At 39.9% G+C, this 22,602-nt stretch overlaps 1 protein-coding gene across 6 annotated transcripts in view; it reads right to left on the bottom strand.

Annotated features, from left to right (window-relative positions):
- EXTL3 (exostosin like glycosyltransferase 3) overlaps positions 1-22,602 on the bottom strand; it is a 143,888-nt gene that overhangs the window by 16,104 nt on the left and 105,182 nt on the right. For all 6 annotated transcript variants that reach the window (XM_059176829.1, XM_059176810.1, XM_059176838.1 and 3 more), the window contains 3 exons: positions 22,270-22,369; positions 18,064-20,692; positions 4,971-5,098 (listed from right to left, as the gene is read on the bottom strand). In XM_059176829.1, coding sequence (XP_059032812.1) covers positions 4,971-5,098; positions 18,064-20,211 — 2,276 coding nt within the window. In that variant the 5' untranslated portion in view covers positions 20,212-20,692; positions 22,270-22,369. The remainder of the gene's footprint in view (positions 1-4,970; positions 5,099-18,063; positions 20,693-22,269; positions 22,370-22,602) is intronic.

Here is a 22,602-nt window from a genome sequence, read left to right as displayed (position 1 = left end):
TAAATAAAGACATATTTTTAAGCAAGTATGCAAGATCTAAATAATTTTTAATGAGTTGCCTGAATGAAGATGTTACTGTTAACTTTTTAAGATTTTATTTTTCTATTTGTCAAAGAGAGAGCACATGCATGCACACAAGGAGGCAGAGGCAGAGAGAAAAGCAGGCTCCCCACTAAGCAAGGAGCCTGATGCGGAACTCAATCCCACGACCCTGGGATCATGACCCGAGCCGAAGGCAGATGCTTAACTGAATGAGCCACCTAGGCGTCCCTACTGTTAATTTTTAAGATTTTATTTATTTCGTTGAGAGAGAAAGCACGAGCAGGGTGAGGGGCAGATGGAGCAGCAGACTCCCCAGTGAGCAGGAAGCCCGATGCTGGGCTTGATCCCAGGACTCCGGGATCACAACCTGAACTGAAGGCAGACACTTAACTGACTGACTGATTCACCCAGGTACCCTTTACAATTAGTTTTTTAAAAGATTAATTTGAGAGAGCAAGCAAGCATGGGAACGGAGATGGGGAGGAACAGAAGGAGAGGGACAAACAGACTCCCAGCTGAGCACAGAGCCTGATGCAGGTCTCTATCCCACCACCCTGAGATCATGACCTGAGCCAAAATCAAGAGTTGGATGCTGGGATGCCTGGGTGGCTCAGTTGGTTGGACAACTGCCTTCGGCTCAGGTCATGATCCTGGAGTCCTGGGATCGAGTCCTGCACTGGGCTCCCAGCTCCACGGGGAGTCTGCTTCTCTCTCTGACCTTCATTCATGCTCTCTCTGTCTCTCTCTCTCAAATAAATAAATAAGATCTTTAAAAAAAAAAAAAAGAGTTGGATGCTTAACTGACTGAGCCACCCATGTGCCCCATTACTGTTAATTTTTAAATGAAAGCGGATTTTATGATCTTTGAAACTTAGGCATAACAGTTTTAAAATAAAGATCAGTAAATATTTATGATATTATGGTATATTTACATTTAATATAAATTTAATAATAATGTACATAAAGGTTAAGTACTACATTTAATGTATATTTAGTACCTTAAAGTCCATATTAAACTAATATGGACTTTATTATACAAAGACACATTCTTAATCTTGTTGGTTATACTTCCATGTTTTTCCTTCTGGTTCATTAAGAATCAATTTGAAATGCTGTAAGAAAATAAACTGTAAAATTAACTAATAATCCAAAAATGTATAAAAAAAAAGGTGAGATTTTGCTTCCTACTTAAGAAACAAGAATTTCTTTTCCAAATCCCATGTTTCTTATATTATGATAGTACATAAGCCTTTTCCTCCTCTCCAAACAAAATACTGAGGCAAATCATGGCAAAGGAAAAGGTTTTGGTTAGTTCCCTTTGGAAAAGAAAACCTATAAAGCAGAGCCATGAAATACAGAGAAAAAGATCAATGTCCTGCTTCAAAACAAGAGACACTTGGACCCAGGAAGAGAAACCTACCTTACAGTCCAGACTCCCATACCTTCTCTTAAGCTTGTGTAGTCTTGTCTTTCTTTCTTTTTCCCAATAAAGTTTACTGAGATATAAATCACATGCCATAAAATTTACTCATGTAAAAGTGTTTAACTTTGGGTTTTAGTATATTCACAAAGCTGTGCAACCGTCACCACTATCTAATTTGAGATTGTTTTAATCACTCCAAAAACAAACCCCATCCCCATGAGCAGTCGCTCCCCATTTCCCTCTGTCCCCAGCCATGGCAACTACTCATCTTCTATCTGACTCCATTGGCCTACTGTGGACGTTTCACATAAACTAAATCAAAGAGCAGGTAGCCTTTCATACCTGGCTTCTGTCACTTAGCCTGGTTTCAAGATTCATATGGTAGCTCATATCAGTACTTCACTCCTTTCTATTGCTAAATAGTATTCCATTGTATGGATATCTCACTTTTTTTTTTTAATCCATTCATTCACTGATGGATGTCTGGGTTTATACTTTATTTTTTTTAACAACTAATTTTTGTGTGTGTGGCAAAATACATGCAACATACATTTACCATTTATTTTTATTTTTATTTATTTGACACAGAGAGAGAGATCACAAGTAGGCAGAGAGGCAGGCAGAGAGAGAGGAGGAAGCAGGCTCCCGACTGAGAAGAGAGCCCCATGTGGGGCTCAATCCCAGGACCCTGAGATCATGACCCCAGCCGAAGGCAGAGGCTTAACCCATTGGCCACCCAGATGCCCCTACATTTACCATTTTAATCATGTTTATGAACACAGTTCAATGGCATTAAATACATTCACACTGTACAACCATCACCTCCATCCATCTCCAGAAGTTTTTTATCTTCTCAACCTGAAACTCAGTGCCTATTAAACACTTAACTCCGCATTCCTGCCTTCCTCTAGCCCCCTAGCAACCACCATTCGACAATCTGTCACCGTGGATCTGACATATAAATCGAATCATATGATATTTACCCTTCTGTGTTGCTTATACTTGTTCACTATTATAAATTATGCTGCTATGAACATTCATGTACTGCTTCTGTATGGGCATACGTTTTCAATTCTCTTGGATCCCCGTTGTTTTACCTGTCCATTAAGAACCTATCTGCCTTTTTCTTTGCTATATAAGTTGAAATTAGCCAAACCCCTATTATCCTTTGCCTGAGGAGATAGTTCTTGTTATACCTGCTTCTTCCCTTTTGAACCTAGGTCTGTTCCACTCCCATTCGGATGAAATAAGCAAACTGGAAAGAAAAGAAAAAGCTTTTAGGGGCGACTGGGTGGTCCCAGGGTTCTGGGATGAAGCCCCACATCGGGCTCTCTGCTCAGAGGGAAGACTGCTTCTCCCTCTCACACTCCCCCTGCTTGTGTTCCCTCTCTTGTTGTCTCTCTTTGTCAAATAAATAAATAAAATCTTTAAAATGAAAGAGAGAGAGAGAGAGAAAGAAAAAGAAAAAGCTTTTAGATCAAAGGATGCCCAAATAAATGAGTCAAGGTGATGAAAGACTGGGTAGTATCACCAGAAATAATTCTCCAGTTCCATACCGGAGGCTAAACCACAAATTTCCAATGATTGGTAAGAAATTCTTATAGCTCAATAATAAAAAGACAAATAATCCAAATAACAATGGGCAAAGGATCTGAAAAGACACTTCTTCAAAGAAGATACACAAATGATTACTGCACATGAAAAGCTATTCAACATCATTAGCCATTAGAGAAATGCAAATCAAAACTATACTGAAATACCACTTCACACACAGTAGGATGGCTATAAACAAAAAACAAAAAATAGCAAATACTGTCAAGGACATGGAAAAATTGGAACCCTTATACACTGATGATGGCAATACAATGGTGCAGCCTCTGTGGAAAACAATACAGTAGTTCCTCAAAATGTCAGAGTGATCCCACCCAATGTATATATCCAAGAGAAAAGAAACATGAACACAAACACTCGTACATGCATTTTCATAACAGCATTATTCAATAACCAAGAAGTAGAAATAACCCAAATATTCATCAACAGATAAATCGACCAGCAAAATGTGTACATCTAGACAAAATAAGTATCAACATGTGCTACGAGATGAATGAACCTTTTAAACACTAGGTTAAGTGAAAGGCGCAGGTTACACATCAGCACATATTATATGGTACCATTTACAGTCAAAGTGTCCACAAAAAGCAATTTATGGAAGCACAGGTAGATTAATGGTTGCCTAGGGCTTAGAGCAGTTGGAGGGAAGTGGGAAGTGACGAGTTATGGGTACACAGGATTTCTTTTGGCCGTAATGAAGATAGAAATCTTTAAAAAGATCAAGATGACAGTTGCAGAACTCTGTAAATACACTAAAAACCACTGAATGAGACATAAATGAGTGAATTGTATGACATATGAATTGTATTTAATAAATGTTACCCAAAACGAAATTGTGAGGAAATGATCCCAAACCCGGATGTCACAGTAAATGTCAAACTGCTTTAAAATTAAGTCTCTAAGGCCTACCCTCAATTTTTGTACTTACCTCACTGTGGAAAGATGATAAACTGTCCATGGCCTGCATTCTAGTCCATGATACACTTTGAACAGTCCTAACCTACTCTGTTCTCTAACCTGTAATGCTCCCTCAACTGGGATATATAAGCCCCAGTAAGAACTACTAAGAGTCAAGAAAACAAAATAGTTAAGTCAGTGGGTACTACAAGTTCCAGAGTCAGACAAACCTGCACTTGAATTCCAGCTCTGCCACTTACTGTCTAGAGTCATGGTTTGGTTCTCCTGGATCTCAATTGACTCCTATGTAAAATGGAGATGAGTACAACTTGTATCAACAAGTTTTTGGGGTGTTAATGAGATAAATTGTAGAATGCTCAGCCAGTCTCCGGCATACAGCCTGGGCTCACCAATATCATGCACTGTCATTATCAGAATCACCTCCACCAACTCCTCCCCCTCTTTTCCTCTGGATCTTTACATCTAACCCCATCCTTCCCTATGTCTTTTAAGCCCCAGGACTCTGGCACTGTTGCATTGCCCTAACACACAGCAACATGTTGCTTCTGCCTGACTGGAAGCTATTCCCCATTCCTGTAAACACAAAAAGCTCCAATTTCTCTCAGGAAACTACCCTTTGCCTCCACTCAGTCCGTGTGGTTTGTGGTTGGAAGATGATGTACTTGCAGCTCCAGGGCCAGGCAGATAAGCCTGGTCTAGCCAATCACAGAAGCCATCTCCCTGGCCTCAGAGGAAGAGTCTTTGTGAAATCAAAGGCAACAAAGAGGAAAGCAGAACCTCGAGATGAAGAGAAATGGAGTTCTCCAACATCACCTATGACCTAAAAACCAGCTATGTCCTAAGTCAGTCATTACTACCTCTGAGGATTTCTGTTACTGACAGCCAAGAAATTCATTTTGCTGCCTAATCCAGGTTTGAGTTGCTTTTCTGTCACTTGCAAACAAAAGTGTCTCCTGATTGAAAATCAGCTGCTCACCGAAACCCAAACATGATTTCATCATGGCGGAGGTGAGCATCATCATCAATAGAGAGGATGGCCTCTGTCTCAATTTCATTCCAGGGCAAGAATCGATTGTTCAAACTGTTCTTCTCAGTACGGACCACCTGTAAGGAGGAAGTAAAAACACTAATGGTCAGTGCTGCATTACAGAATACAAAACCCAAACTGCCTTGAGGTCAAAGGTAAATTTACTAAATAATCTTGCCTGGTGGCCTACTGCCTATAAACCCTAGCATATGCCTTTCAGGAATAGAAACTGCCTTATAATTAGCATATGTATAAGGATTTCACATTTTAAGCTTTATTCATTTGCTAACTAATTTTCTTGTGAAAGCAGTTAAAGCTGAGGATTATTTTGCATAAGCAATAAACACAGTCTAGGGAAATGAAAAATAACTTTCCCAAGAGAACACAAGGTGGCAGAGTAGAACTGAGATTATAATTCCCAGCTCTGAAATCCCCAGGCTTGCTCATGAATTTTAAAACCCAATTCAGAAATCCCCTCAGTCTGTGTCATTTCTGATGCCTAATTTTAAGGTCTTTTATCTGGTATTTTAGGGGGAAAAAAAAAGGAGCCCACCCAGTAGAGGTTAATTACCTAACCTTTTGCAATTTGCAATTTCCACCTGTGGCACGGACTACACATAAAAAACTTTCTTTCAGGGGGTACCTAATTCAGAGAAGTTAACAGCTGTGTCCGCAGCAAATCCCTATTCAGAGAATCTCTACCCAAAGTGACCCATATATGCAAAGCAGTATTTTCTTCATAAAACAAAGATTAGTGCCCAAACAGAACTACATTATTTAAAAACAAACAAACAAACAAACAATTTTTAACTTAGACGTTACCTTAGATGAGCATAGTTTATTACAATGCAGGCAGTAGTTTTGCTAATCACCTTGCCCAATACTCAAATGAGGATAACCATACTCAGTACTTTAATAGCTCATTTTATTTTTATGGTATCTATATCTAATTAATCCAACTGATGAGGAACTATCATTTTATTTCAAAAAAATAGAAACCAAGAACTTCCTGAGAAATCATCTTTTTAGAAAGACTGAAGAGTCACCTTTTTTTTTTTTTTTAAGATTTTATTTATTTATTTGACAGAGAGAGACTCAGCAAGAGAGGGAACACAAGCAGGGGGAGTACGAGTGGGAGAAGGAGAAGCAGACTTCCCGCCAAACAGGGAGCCTGATGTAGGCCTCGTTCCCAGGACCCTAGGACCATGCATGACCTGAGCCGAAGGCAGACGCCTAACGACTGAGCCACCCAGATGTCCTGAGTCGCCTTACTTACAACAGAAGCTTAAACTGAGAATAAGCTCTACCTAGCTTGATCAATGGAATTATACACAGGGTCTAGAAGTTTATGAGTGGTTTCAAAGGTCCTCCTATGACCTCACAAATATGGTCTCTTCAGTTTAAAATACTTTTTCTCCTATTCTTCGACCGTGATTATTCTCTCCCTAGAGACTGAGCTCTCACACCTCCTGTCACTTCCTCCCTTTTCAAAATTAATCACTTCTATATTCTTAGAGCACAGTCCGCATACTTCAATTAAATCATTCTAAGACACCTAGAATCCAATTAGTTCAGAGCTCAAAGGGCCTTGGAGATCATATGGTCCAATTCTCATCCTGTACACAAACGACAAATGGCAGAGCCAGACGCTAACTTGTGCTTTCTAACTCCAAAGCAGTCTTTTTCTGCTAAATTCCTATTAAATTTAGAATGCTCATCAAATCAAAGCCCTATGGAAAATGCATTATTAACTGTGTACCATCAAAGAAGAAAAATGCTGCCAAACAAGAAAGCATGTAAAATAGTTTATCACTTAGAATGTTTACTCTATTAAAGAGCTTTTTAAGACTTTGCCTCACCCCCAGAGGAGCTCCTCCCAAGTCAAGACGAGAGAGGATCTATAACAGATTTGCTACTACAGAAAACAGATGTCAGAACTAAGCGATAGACACAGATTCCACCCTGCCCTGAAGCATGTTTGACCAGTGTAAAAATCTTCGTCTCCCAAGCTCAGATTCAGCAGTTACAGAACAAAGCACTGGGCTCTGAGTCGGGGGGGGGGGGGGGGTAAAGATCAAGGAGGGGGAGATGATCAAGTACTCACCATAGAAGCTGCTGGGCTCCATCCCCAAGGAGCAGGAAAGTGACCAGAAGTAGTAGAAGCCAAACCCCAACCTTAGCAACCATAAAATGCCATCTATCTTACAAGGCACCTAATTTCAGAGATGTTAAAATGTTAATAATGTCCACCTTACAATCAATGGACTACGGCATCTGTCTGCTCAATCACATCCAACAAACTACCCCTGGTCCTTCATTTCACTTTTCAAACATGCCTAGCATTCAGTTAATACAGAACTGCAATTTTGCCAGTTCAGGGGAACAAAGCTGCCCCCTCAACTCTAGCAATAATGCACATAGCTTAAAATGAAGAAGAAATAATTGAATAATCCATTTCTTGACTATTCAACTGTAGATTATCAGTTTTTCAAGTCAGACACCAGAAGGATTATCTATAGCAAAATTAGTAATCCAGAAACATAGCACAGAGCTTTAGTACTCAGAGTGGACCCAAAGACCAGCAACAGGGGCCTCGCTGTCCTCCTGAGGACTCTCTTAGAAATATGCAGGCCTACCCCAAACCTACCAAGTCAGAACCTGCAAAATCCCCAGGTGATTTCTATTTTGAGAGGGTCCGTAGAGAAAAAAGGCAGCTTTGGAGTCAATCAGAAAAGCCTGAGTTCAAATTCCAACTCTACTACTTACTTGTTGTGTGAAGGTAAGGAAGCAGCATCTCTGCTAAATGTATATAGCACCATGTTGTGTGCAGAAATGGAACTTGCTTATTAGCCAAACTTGACAATCTTATAAACAACCTAATTCACTCTAAAAACAGAAAGCAACAGCAAGAACTAAAACAGTCGTGCTCTGATGCCTAGATCATATCCAAAATTTTTATCCAATTTACAAAGTAAACCAAATCAAGAGGATCTACTTGTTCACTGTAAGACTTGGAATTGAAGATCTAATACCAAATGTGTTTTAGCCTAGATTTCACATCCACGTTTTTATCAAGTATATTAAAGTCCATTATGAGGCAAGTCCATTAAGAACAATTACTATGGGGGCACCTGGGTGGCTCAGTCTGTTAAGCATCTGCCTTCGGCTCAGGTCATGATCCTTGGGTCCTGGGATCAAGCCCCACATCAGGCTCCCTAAGCAGCGGGGTGCCTGCTTCTGCTTCCCCTTCTCCCTCTGCCTCCACTGATGAGTAGCTCGCTCTCTCTCTCTCAAATAAATAAAATCTTAAAAAAAAAACTACTATGGATTCCAGAAATAGAGTACACATACTACTTCTGCTCATCCTGGCACAACTCCAATGGGCTGAATGGCAGCAAGATTTTAAGGATTCGGGAACTGGTGCAATAGCCATCAGAATAAAAGAAAAAATTTAAGGATTCATAGAAACACAACATCATGAGTTGCAGCAGCTTATTTCTGGTTAACTTAGAAACAACTGTGGTCAATAAGTCTGCTTTCAGAATTCATAGCAGGGATTCTCAATTCTGAGTGATTTTGCCCACCATGAAACATTTAAAACAATGTCTTTGGACTTTTGTGGTTGTCACAACTGGTGGAGGAAGGAGGTAAGCTACTCAACGTCTAACTAGCAGAGGCCAGGGGTGTTGGTAAATCATGCAAAGCACCAGACAAGCCCCACAACAGACTCATCTGACCCTAATACCACTGGGGCTATTGCTGAGACACCCTGATTTAGAGTCAACAATCAGGAAACAGTACACCAAACTGCAAAGAATAAATGTAGTTTGTTATTTAAGAACAATCACCTTTTCCTCCTAACCAAAAGGATTTCTGCACTTATAAACACTGCACATATAAACTAAAATTAAGGAGGGGAAAAGAGTAAAAACTTTCTTCTAACAGTTCTGCCTCCAAGCTACAGTGCTTAATGGCTGTAATCAGCAAACCAACCGTTATCCCTTCTGGCACCAAAATCATAAGGACAAAAAAACTTAAACATTTGTAATGCAGACCTGCAGAGGAGCTTGGCCTCTAAGAGTCTGAGAAATGACAGATCATACATGAAAGAAATGAGTCATCCAGAGTAGTAAGTCGTGTTTACAAAATATTCTCATTTTTGTTGACATTCTTTCTTTTGTTTTTCAAATTAAAAAACTCCTTCTTCCTCAATTGGCTATTTTTTTCATGCCTTATGATTATACATGAGTAACCTGTGAACATGAAGACTGACCTTCACATTACTGAGTGAATTACTGGTTACAACACTGACCAGAATGTATAGACTATGGTCCCTGGAATCCAACAAGTGTTCAACAAACATTTTATAAAGGAATGAATGAACAATTGACTCGGAAATAAGACCTAATTTAGCCCTGTCCATTCTATTTTCAGAATATGGAATAAAGACGATAAATTTATATATCAAAAACACAACATTATATATACTGAAACTTCCTTGTATTTAATCTAGTTTTCCACAGCAAAACAATCCATCAACCTACAACTATCAAGTCAGGAGCAATGCTCAGTAACATTCATTTTTCTTGTTTCGCATACAATGCTTCCTGGGGATGCTTCACTAGTTCTCCTGTTTACCATCATTCATAAAAGCCTTGACTTTCTCTCACTGCAACTCTCTTCCTGTCACAATGGAACAGTACAGCAATCATAGCCTGGTGCCCTACCATATGCAAATGTATGCAAGTGTATGTATGATCAAAAAACAGTTTTAGTAACCTCAGGTAACATTCAAATTGGTTCTTGAGGAATTCTGGAATTTATAAATGATAAAGAGCTACTATTCTAATAGGATCCTTTCTTCTAGTATGCTAACTAGGCATTTGGCTTCTAAATCCAGACAGAATCAGCAAACCCACATGAAGTAGGAAAGTATCAATTTATATAATAAATAATTAGTTATCATAATAAATGTGATGTCCAATTAATAGTTAGCAAATATCTCTTAATATGTAAGGTGTGGAAATATAAGTAGTTACTGCTGTTAACAAGGAACAACAGCACATGTCAACAATTATTAAGTCATAGTTGCTTAAATATAGCAGGATAAATTTGGATTCAAATAGAGTAAATACTTAAATATGGAATCTTTTATAAAAGCAGCTCATGACCAGCCATAGGTAGGTCTTTGAAGTTGGTAAGCAAGAAAAATAGGGCTTGAAGAGATTATGTGAATTAACACAAGTCATAAAGCAGACCAAGAACAGAGAGCACAAAAAGGTAAAACATACCTAGGAAGTAATAAAATTAGAAAACGTATGTGGAGGGGCTCCTGGGTGGCTTAGTTGGTTAAGTGGTTGCTCTTGATCTCAATGCAGGTGATAATCTCAAGGTCACGAGATGGAGTCCTGTGTCAGGCTCCATGTTGAGCAGGGAGTCTGCTTGAGACTCTCTCTCTCCCTATGCCCCTCCCCTGGCTCACAGGTACATATACATGCATGTGCGCTCACCCACTCTCAAATAAATAAATCTTGGAAAGAAACAGAGAAAAGAAAATGTAAGTGGAAAATATAAAGTGATCATGCAAACACATAATGCCACCTACTAAAATCAGCAATTTAAATATCCTTATAACATTATCCTTTCTCTCCTTTTCTTTTTTTTTTTTTTTAATAGAGAGGGAGAGAGAGAGACTCCTAAGGAGGCTTGCATGCCCAGCGCAGAGGCGCACTGGTGCGGCTCCATCTCACAACCCTGAGATCATGACCTGAGCAGAAATCAAGAGTTGGGACACAAGCAATTGAGTCAGTGGGGTGCTCCTTTTTCTCTTTAAGATCAAATTTTGTTCAGCCAAAGCTAGCAATTTTCAGCCTCAATACATACACATGTATAATGCACTTCTGTAATGAATACATTTCTGAAAATGAACCTTATGTCAAGGCATCATATAGACAGTTAGGTAAACACCATCTAATTTTTGTCCTCCATCCTTCCCTTTCCTCCAATTTAAAAAAGTAACCCATCGCAGAGCTCAGGAATCAAGAAAATGAGGTCCAAAAGGAAGCACATGGTCATGTTTACCTACCTGTAAGGACTCACGTGAAACAGCTTGAGGGGATGGTGATCAACAGATAAAGGCCAAGGAGCATTAAGATATATTAGTTTTTCAAGGAATTCATTCAATAAACACCAAGTGGTGGGGACAAAAAGTTAGGAAGTTCACAGAAGGAAGAAAAAAGATAAGAAGGTAACACACTGAACTGGTTTTCTATTTACAACTTTCTTTAAATTTGGGTCAATTGCAGTATTAAAAAAATTATATATTTTAGATTATAAGTCTGTTTTAACTCATATAAGAGAAGTTACACATGCTCCCTATGAAACTGTAGATAAAGAACTGTGGATAGCATAGGTTGGAGGTCTGCTATCAAATCAGAGAATGCAGAGCAAGACGACAACACAGTGCTGAACACAGAAAATGCTCAAAACTTGTTAGCTCTTATTATTACACAAGATTAACACAATCTCTTCCTGTTTTATTTTGTGAACATTTTATATACACACATATATATACATACACACACACACACACACACACACATATATATACCGTGCCTTTTCAAGAAATTCAAATTTGGTAAAAATATGCACTGAACATGGTTCAGAAGTCCTAAGTTCTAATTTCAATATTAATTAGTTGAGTGACCTAAAGTAATAAAATTCTCAGTCTTAGATTCCTTACTTTGAATTAATAAAAAGAGTACATATAGACTAAGAGGGGAAGATTCTACCTAAAGAACTGATTTGTAGCAATTAGGAAATCATTTATGCAACATGACTTTTCAGCAATTCCTTTATGTTATACATTTATGATTCTTGCTATCAATTTCTGATTTTTGGTAGCTTTGTCTTACACAATTCTCCTTTGCAGCCATGCAGCCCCTTCTCAAACAGAAAAAAAGAGGGCCACAGCTATAATTACCAAGTTATTAAGTAAAATGATGCCCCCCCCCAAAAAAAAACCAGATACACCAACACCTAATGAAGTATACCAGACTTTGTAATCTTGGACCTAGAAAAGCTAGGCAGAGTTTTTCCTATTAGCTGTGCTTCAAAATCACAATTTTAGGATATTATCATCTGATATACTCAAGTAATATATTTTTTTAACTATTTTATTTATTTATTTGACAGAGAGAGATCACAAGTAGGCAGAGAGGCAGGCAGAGAGGGAAGCAGGCTCCCCACCGAGCAAAGAGCCCGATGTGGGGCTCAATCCCAGGACCCTGAGATCATGACCTGAGCTGAAGGCAGAGGCTTTAACCCACTGAGCCACCCAGGCGCCCCTCAAGTAATATTTTTTAAAGGTGAGTGGACACAGATAAAAATAAAGTGTATCAACTTTCTAAGGAATAGCCTTTGGAATTACCTGTACTGTTGCCTGAGGTCTAGCCAGAAGTAAAGCCTTTAACAGCCTGACTGGCAGAGACCCAGGCCTGCATATTAATGACACTGAATTCTCTTCTAGTCTTCCTTCATCTTCCCTTAGCTTACTACTACTGGCATGATGACTGACAGCACAATAACCACCCTGGCATGACATCAGGTTCCCAAAACAGAATTCTCCTTTTCCAATTCTAATATCAAGGGCTGAGAAGGAGGGGAAAGGGCAGTGAAAAATACTCTCCTATCTCTATATATAGTTGTCATTTGGAACAACAAGCACATTTTGGCCTTACCACTTCCACAGAGACCTTGAAGTCTACAAGGGAGGTGTGATATGCTTAAGTCATCCTCTCCACCACGACTGCCCTGGTCCAAGCTGCCCACACCCTCACCTAGGCTCCTGCAATAATAAATAGCCTTTGAACTGTTTATTCTGCTCTTTTCTCCGTAGTCCAACACACATCATATTACTCCTCACTCAAAACCCTCCAATGGCATCCTAACACACCTAGAATAAAATCTCCAATCCCTACCATGACCTACCTGGTCCTACATGTGCTGACTTCTACTCTCTCCAACCTGCTTTCAAGTGCTCTCCTTGCTCACTCCACCTCAGATAACACAGGGCATTCTTGCCATGTCTTGAGCACGACAAGCTCCTAGCATTTGCTATTCTCTATATATTCCTCCAGAATTTACATAGCCCATTCCCTCACTTCACTCAGGCTTCTGCTCACATGTCACCTCTTCACGGAGGCCTTCCCAGGCACATTATGTAAACTGACTGTACACTTCAATGGAGAAGAGAATTAAAAACTAAGAATTGGAGAACTGGCAGCCCACAAGACTGAGAAATGAGTAAGTATTCAGTGTGAAGATGAGTGGGGTTTTGAGTGAGCAAGACCACACCACTAATTACTGAAACGTGTCCTCCTTCATAACAACCCAAGTTTTCAAACTCAAAAAGGAAAGATTTTGATGTTCTTATTTCCACAGAAAGCTCCAAACAAGGCCACCCTATTTATTACTATTATTCAGAATACAAAGCAGAGTGAGGTAGATGTGTTAACTAATGAGAATGAAGTAATAACTCAAACCAAAATTTGGTGTGGGCTATGTATCAAAAGGATTACTTGGAGGTTTCTGTTTTCAGGATGGCTGAAGAAGCTCCTAACAGACCCAAACCTCCTACAGATGGTAACTATAAACTCTGGACAAAAATACCAAGAAAGCAATTACCTGAAGGCACTGGACAGTGAACAGAGGGTGGCAAATTCCAGAGAGGAGCTGAAATTTAGGAAGGAATGACCAACATGAGTAGAATCACCATTGCTTTTATCCTGACAGTAGGCCAGTCAGCAGCATATAGAACAGCTAAACTCACATACAAACATCCAAGTCTTTTCTGGCCTGAAGAACAAGAGGAAAGAGTGGGAATCAAAAACAGCCCTCAGAAAGAAAGGAGATTCCAGAAGAGAGCCAGATAGAGGGAGCTCTAAGTTCTATGTATAAACTATCCAGTCTCTGGCCCCCTCTAAGCCACATGTGCATGCTTGGTGCTGTCTGTAAGCCAACCAACAAAAGATAAAAGGATCAAACTCACGTTTGAGTTGCAGCTCAAGAGACAGAACTTTCAGTCTAAGTTCAACTGAAGAAATTGCTTGCAAAAACTAAAACATCACTACTTTTCAGAGAAATAAAACAAAACCCACAGTCTTCACAGTATAATATTCACACTCTACAAAACTATGTGATGTACCAAGAACCAGAAAAACATGACTCTCAAGAAAAAAGAAATTCAGTTAAATCTATCAAGTGACCTATATGTTGGAATCAGGAGACAAAGATGTTAAAGTAGCTATTATAATTATGTTCAATGAAATAAAAAGCATACTCAGAGTGGAAAAAAAGAGGAGATCTCAGCAGAGAAACAGAAACTATTATTTTAAAAACATGGATAGTCTGGAATTGAAAAATATATTTACAATTTAAAATTGATTGGATGAGTTTAACTGTAGAGATGACACAAAAGTCTGTGAACTTATCAATCAAGAAAAATGATCAAGGGTGCCTGGGTGGCTCAGTGGATTAAGCCACCGCCTTCAGCTCAGGTCAGGATCTCAGGGTCCTGGGATGGAGTCCCGCATCAGGCTCTCTGCTCAGCAGGGAGCCTGCTTCCTCCTCTCTCTCTCTCTGCCTGCCTCTCTGCCTACTTGTGATCTCTGTCAAATAAGTAAATAAAATCTTTAAAAAAAAGAAAAAAGAAAAATGATCAAAACTGCAGAATAGGAAAAAAAAGTTAAAAAAAAAAATGAACAGACACTGAGAACTGTGGGACACAATCAAAATGTCTAATATACATATAATGGAGCCCCCAAAGGTGAGGAAAGAATGGAACAGAAAAAAATACCTGAATAAATAATGAAGTAAAAATTTCCCAGTATATGCTAAAAAAAAAAAAATTTGATAGATTTAAGCATCTTAGTGAATCCCAGTCAGAACACAAATCAAAGAAAACTATGCCAAGGCATATCATACTCAAACCACTGAAAAAAAATGTAAAAAAAAAAAGTCTTGAAAGCACCCAGAGAAAAGAATATATTCCATATGGGGAAACAAAAATTTGGAAACCACTGACATACCATCAGAAACAAGGGAGACCTGAAAACAGTGAAACAGCCTTAAGATGCAATGAAAGTGGTCATACCTGACCCAGTAAGGAGTTTTTGGAAGGACCAGCTTTCAAATCCCTTGGCATACTACTTCTCTCCATTTGACTTCCATTAGATAGTCTTTGTTGTTATGCTCCCAGAGCTAAGGAACCTGATTCAACTGCTTACGACACAGGCAAGAGACAAAGCGGTCACCCACCATCACCACATCTGTTCAGCAGCCCCACACCATTCTGACAGCTACTTCAACTAATGGCACTTCTTCCATCTCTCTGAGTGGAGTCCAGGCCCTATCCTATTTGAACTGATGAGAATTAAAGTAATTGGGGCAAGAGTATCCAAGGCTGGTAGCAGTAAAGGTCACATATACTCTAAGCCATATCTAATTCAGTTTCCCTTGTTATCTAAATAATAGACAAGAATGAGGAATTTTAATATACAAATACCAGTAGGCACCCCTAAGACAATCCCTCTCTACCAAAAACCTAGGGCTCAATAGATTTCATAGCCCACAGATATTTAGCATTTATGCCTAATGCTTAGATAAGAACCTGAGCACAAGAGAAGCACAAATTGTCCATCGTTTTCCGAAATGGTATGTGGGGTTCCTGAGTTGATTCAAAAATGCTGACTTCAAATCATTTTCTCTGAAGGACTGGAATCTGAGCGATTGCCTGGGAATCACCCTACTGCTAAGTTTATAAGGACCTGTTAATTATAACATAATGGATAAGGTACATCTGCATCCCGGGTAGCAAAACTACTCCACGACATCTCATTATAGTGCCATTTCTCCAGAGGGGAGAGAGCTGCCAGTCCCTCCTAGTCTCAATGCCTGGTAATGTTGGCTCCATGCTAAGAGGCCAGCAATTCAACCACTGCCACCCCCCCCCCCAAAAAAAACCCTGCCTCTCTTAAATAGAAAATGGAGTCAAAATATTTAGAGAATACAGTGTTTTCTCCAGCTTGAAACTGTTTCTTCTTTTTCAGAAGAACTAAAAAACACCGGTACCGCTAATATGAGTAAGCTATTCAGAATGGCCTCCCATTTGGAAAGTTTCTGGCATTTTCCAACTAGGCATTGTATTATGGCAATGAGCTACCCAGTAATCAAAGAGAACTACTTATTTCCCACCAGAGTTAAAAGAAAGGATTAGTTCTGGTAAGTTCTCTAACAAATTTCAGTCACTGTTAACAAGGTGGTGTCGGCTTCTCTACATCCATACCAAATTCAAAGAAAACTCGGGAAAAATGGCAAACAAAAGCTGCTTTATTATTGTATTTGAGCAGCATCCACCTTTCATAGAGCAAATGCTTTCTTTTTTTTTAATTTCAGTGACACTTAAAAAGTTGTAACGGAGAAAGAAAAAAGTGAAATTTATTCAGAAAGAAATCTATAAAGAAATCTTCCCATTCACAACACTTTTCTTAATATACAAGATAAATTCTGGAATCAAAAGTTTTTAGAACCCCACATAGTTTGAAGAGCCTCAGATTATAATTAAAATTTAAGAAAAGAAAAGACTAGCAGTGGTTGAAAAAAATTTAAAACAAAGATTTGTACAGGAGAAGGTAAATGGTAACAGCTACAACACAAAGGGAAATTATGCAGAGGACAGACAAGGCCTTTACCAGTGAAGTGAATTAAAGTTGTTCATAACACAGGCAGCATATCCATACTGCCTTCCATCTTCTTAGACATAAAGGGATAAGTAGGAGTCAAACAGTTACTGGGTACCTTTCTAGATTCCTTATTTGTATTATTTTATTTTCCTCTCTAAGCCTTAATTCAAAGAAGTTAACTCATCAAAGATCACAAAACTGACTACTTAATCCCAGGTCTCTATTACTCCAAAATTCATACTGCCCTATTATACCATGCTGCTGCTCAGGAAATATTTCACATGAATCAGTTTCTTACTGATACAATTTTAAAAACCAGTCTGGCACAAATATTCCCCTTCTAAACAGATTCTTCCTAAAAACTACATTAATTTTCTTTAGCAACCTTCTAATAATGCAGGGCCCATGGGAACTTCTGCCTGTCCTTGCTACCTTTTTCTGAAATGTATCTGTGCCACAGGATAAATAGGGGCAGTTTGTTTGCTTATGACGTGCTCTAAGGCCTCACATTTAAGATAAATAGGTAATCTTCTAGATTGCTAAATTCATGCCAAAAGGTGGATAAACAACAAAGTCCTCAGAACTAAAGCCCTATCCTACCATTATCTTTCCTGTAAAATATGGCATCCAAATCATGACAGAAAGAACAGAAAGAACTCTGAGAGACCAGGACCTCCAACTCCCAAATATTTCAAAACCCAACTCCAATCTTCCAAAAAACCTCTACAATATTCTGATAAATAGTCTTCTTGCTAAGTATGGAAGGTGATTAAAGCTGCAGCTTCTGCAATCAGACAACACTGAAGCTCAGTTTGTCTATGACTTGTCATGATTATGACCTTGGGCAAAAGAGTTAACCTCTTGAAGCCTCAGTTTCCATAGAGATAAGGAGAAGAAACCATAATAATGATGTAAGTTTATAAATCCTAAATTACACTGCCTGGGTCATACGCACTTCCTAAGCATTAGTTTTGTCATCATCATTTGCATGAACATCTTTGTTATGACATGGAAGACATCAACAGGGTAACTGAAGGACTTTTGTAAATCTTCATGGGGCCAATATTGATTTCAGTTTTGGAGAGTCTTAGGAGATTTAGGAAGTGAGTAGCAGAGATGGAACTGGCAAAGCCTGAAAGGACTGAAAAAGAAGCAAGTACAAATTCCACAGGGAAAGGAAATCTGTATAGTTTAAAAAAAAAAATGTATCTACAAAGACTTACATTATATATATTTGGAAAAGGGATTACAAGTGAAACACTATCTCATGCAGTAAAACAAATTGCTCATTTTTCTATTACCATGATAGGGACGCCAATGTCAGGCCACAGAAGGTCCTCCGACGGTAGCTTGGGCGAATTCCATACCACCACTACCTTGTTCAGGTAAGGGAGGCCATTCAGTCTCTCTAGAGAGTTCATAAGCACTTCCTCCCGCTCATAGGTCAACATCACCACTGTGAACTGCTCTCGTGGAACATTCCCTCCAAGTGCTGCCTGAAACTCCTTGCCAGAACCCCCAGCTCCACCACCAATAGGCCGAAATCCAGTCCCTGAGCCCAAGAATTTGGCTTCTGAGGGCAACACAGGGTCAAAGGGTGTGTGGGGGAACAGATGGAAAGGCCCTGGAGCAGAGTTCCAGCTGCGGTAAAAATCAGTGACAGTCAACGTAAAGTTGCGGAGGTATTTGGGTGAGGCATAAGGTGGCTCCGTCTCTACTGGCCCCAGGTCCAGGTCCCCGTTGTCGGCCATGTTAGGGTCAGTTCCAGCCGCCTTGCCTGACCGATGGGGGATCTCAGCGGCTGCCTCTTCCCGGATGGGAGCAGCTGGGATCTGTATGCGAGTCCTAATCATAGCCAGCACGGTATTAAAAATACTGTCAGCGGTTGAGAAGTAAGTCTCCCAGAGAAAGCGGCCTTGCCGCCGCATAGCCAGCAGATCACTATCTGAGAGGCTTCGTAACAGAAAATGAACCTCAGTAACGCGTGGCTTGGGTACCACCAGGGCAGCCTCATTCCATTGCAGCATGTCCTGGTAAGGAAGCTGTACCTGCTCCCCCAGCACAACTGGGACAGCACCGACTTCCAGGGCTTCAAAGAGCCGTGTTGCACACCCAGATGAAATAACCAAGTGAGGGTCCCCAGGAGTGATAATGAGGGCAAAGGTGGAAAGCTTCAGCAATTCCAAGCGGTCCTCACGCTCACCACACAGTGCCCACTCGGTAGGCAGACTGGGCTTCGGCTGGTTTTTGCAAGTAAATTCTACCAGGACCTGATCTAGCCTGCTGTCCTGTACAGCCTTTAAGGTGGCAATGATTCGATCATCATAGTCAGCTGGGGGGTCACCTTCCATTTCTTCTTCAAAGGAGCGGGCCTCTTGAAGGCTGGACCTCAGTGATTCAATCTTCTCACCCTGGAAGGTGAAAAGATATTTCCGTTTAACTGGCACCTGTGGTGGGATTTCCATGAAGTTGGGCTCCGACATGGCATGAACTAGTGGCGACACTACCAAATCAAAGCCAGGTCTGTATTGGGAAGCATAGAAAGTAGACTGAGCCACCATGGCACGGCCTGTACTGACATTATATAGTAAGTTCTGTGTATCTGACTTCCGCGACAGATTGATGATGACATGGTTGTGTCCATCTGTCCGCCAATGTGGTAGGGAATAGAGCTGCTTCTCAAGTTCGGCAGGCCGAAGAAGTACTGGCTCCTGTATTTCTCCCACTAATATCACATAAAGGCAGGCAATGTCTGCATTTTCTGTAACATATACATTGGCTCGTGCTGTAGCTTGAAAAGCCTGCTTGACTAAGGGATCCAGGTAGCTGCCAAAGGCAAACTGGTCACTGTCATACACATAGACTGGAAAACCGGAGGTGAGAGGACAACGAGAATAATCAAAACAATTGTGAAGCCGGCATCCCCGTATGACCTTTGGGGGAGGAAGACCAGCATCGTCCTTCTCTGGAAGGAGCCGGATAGGCAGAGAAAGTTTGGGCTGATTCTGAGCCATCAGCTCTTTATACGAGTGCTCAGTCTGGCTAATGACATTCTTGAGCTGAAGCAGGTCCTGCTTGGCATTCTCAATACTCTTCTTACAGGCTTCAATCTTCAGATTCAGCTTGGCAATTTCACTGTTCAGCTCTTGCCGCTTGGCTTCCAGCTGCAAGAGCTCCTCACTCACAGACTCACGAATCCGGCAAAGATCCAGCACGTGCTTTACCTCGCAGAGTTCGTTACCAGCCCTTGGGCCAAAAATTCGCTTGCCGGCCTCATCAGCCTCATCCAGAGTGGTGAGATAATAGTGAGCAATGAGGGGGAAGAAAACCAGAATAATGAAGAGCGTAAAACTGAGCCATGTGAGTCGGATCCGGTTGGACCACCGTAACATACAGGTTTGACCTCCATTCCCCACTCCCCCATTCCGCAACATGGTATAGCCCGTCATGAGTTCCTGTGTGGCTTTTGCCCCCTCTAGTCACGTTGGGTCACTCGCCATAACCATGAGTTTCTAGTAAACAAACTCAATCTCTTTTCACTCACACCTTTCTGTTAAGAGTTAGTGTGCTCCCTCTACAAGGCACGGAATAAAATGGAAATTTCATTTTCCTCAGCTGTAACTGAAATGGTCTCTGACCTTATTCCAACAGATTTTAAGTTCTGATTGCTGACCAGTGGACATGTCCTTACTCTTTAACGAATGGTAAAAGGTACCACATTGTTGATGAGATGAAAAGGAGAAGGTCTCTGATGATGAAAGCCAGGAAAAATAACCTGGAATCAGACAGACTTTTTCAACTGCCATAGCTCTTGTTCCTCAATTTTGCTGACCAACAAATACACATAGTTACTATTCACAGTTATAAAGTAGCTGGTTAGAACAGAAAGAAATGCCAGCCTCTTATCGATGTCATTGCCAACAATCAGGCCTGCAAAAAAAAAAAAAAAAAAAACCATGTCAGTCTTGAAAAGATTATGTCCAACAACCCCGCCTTCCCTCATGTTTCTAGAAAATGCTTCTATCTTAAAAGGTAAAGGAACAGCTGGAACATTGGGCATGTGTCTCATAGAACATTTGAAGTTCAGTGTAGTTGCCTTTGGTATGGATATTTTCCTTGTGGTTAATAAGAAATGGATAAGGATAAGTGTCCAAAAATAGCCTCAGATTTTATACACACAGATATACATACCCCTTCCTCCTATTTAACTGGATATAAATCAGAATTAGAGCTCTATAAAATGAAGATCAACCACATTCAACAGAGTGCAAAGATGTCTGCAACAATTTTTATTCAAAACTGAAGCAGCATCTTTAGATGGAGAAACACCACCTTATCCAGCCTTGATAGCCAGTTCTACTCCTAAGATGAGTCTCTTTTTTAATTACTTAGAAAAAAAAAAAAAAGACTCTGGGAAGCTCAATGTTTTATATTCAGAGCTGAAACGAGAATTCTTTTGATCTCTACCCAGTAGTAGGTGCATTAATCCAGAGACAAAATGTATTTCCCAGGTTGCTTCTCATTTATCTTCTGCTAGCAGACATCATGTGCTCCTTCTTAAAATATAAATAGTAATTTGGTCTTTTAGAAAGACTACTATACTTAGAAATGAGGGCCATTATTTCTTCTCCTTTGGAGACAGATTTGCTATCAAACTTTATACCTCAGTTTCCTAATCTCCCAAAATGAGACAAGTGTACTGAGACAGAAACAATATATTGTGTTGCTATGACAAGAAAGGACAGAGGATGTTAGGATACTTTCAGCTAATAAATCTTAAAACAACATTCCCACTCCTGTTCATTTACCAACTTTAAAGCTACAAAAGCTTTTCACTTCTTTCATCTCAAACTTAACAAATGTAGAACTGAACTCCTAATATTCTGTGCCAAAGAATACTCCCAATTTCTTCCATTCATTTTCTCCAAAAAGTATTTATCATACTTTTGACACGTCTGAGACATGTTCAGTATAGCTGGGAGAAGGTAGAATGCAAAATAATCTTTGAGGGAACCTCCTTTAAGCTAAGATATAAGATGTAAATGAACAGCAAGGATATTACTACAAGGTAGGATAATGTACATAACCCATCAACAGGTCTCATTTCACAATCCTCTCTAGCTTCCTTGTTTGGTATAAAATTAATAAAGTCTGGATACAGTTCTCTCTCCTTTAAACAAAAAAAGTTGCCAATATTAATAAAAGGCTTGAGTAAGTAGAACAAGAGATACAGATAACAGAAAACCAAACTATTGATCACAAAAAATTTGTGATTAAATTTGGTGGATCAAACCTTGGATAATTAACAACTAATAAGCAAATACCCCAGAGAATGTTAAGTCAGTATTTCTAAAGCACTATCCTTCTAATTCAAATGTTAACAATCTCTCTGTTTCCAAAAAAATACTCTCTGCACCTTACAATCAGATTATAACAAAGAAAGAAGAAATGGAGGAAATAAAGGAATTCATAATCAAGGAAATTCAGTTGATTCATTCCCTCCTTACCATGTGTTTCTGGATCCTTTCTTTTTCTAACTCATGCAGCATTTTACTTCAGTATACAGTTTCTTGAAATAGTGAACTCCAGGTCCCAGGGCTTGCTCTCCTGGTAGAAAATAGAAAAGTGACATGCCATTAGAAAAACACTCAATACTGGGCAGCCTGGGTGGCTCAGACAGTTAAACTTATGCCTTCGGCACAAGTCATGATCCCAGGGTCCTGTGATTGAGCCCCGTGTTGGGTTTTCTGCTCAGCCGAGAGCCTGCTTCTCCCTCTCCCTTTGTTGGCCGCTCTGCCTACTTGTGCCTTCTCTGTCAAATAAGTAAATAAAATCAAAGA

The sequence above is a fragment of the Mustela lutreola genome, chromosome 1 (genome assembly GCF_030435805.1).
Source record: "Mustela lutreola isolate mMusLut2 chromosome 1, mMusLut2.pri, whole genome shotgun sequence".
Taxonomy (NCBI): Eukaryota; Metazoa; Chordata; class Mammalia; order Carnivora; family Mustelidae; genus Mustela; species Mustela lutreola.
Note: the sequence above shows the minus strand (reverse complement) of the source record. Positions and strands in the feature narration are given on the sequence as shown.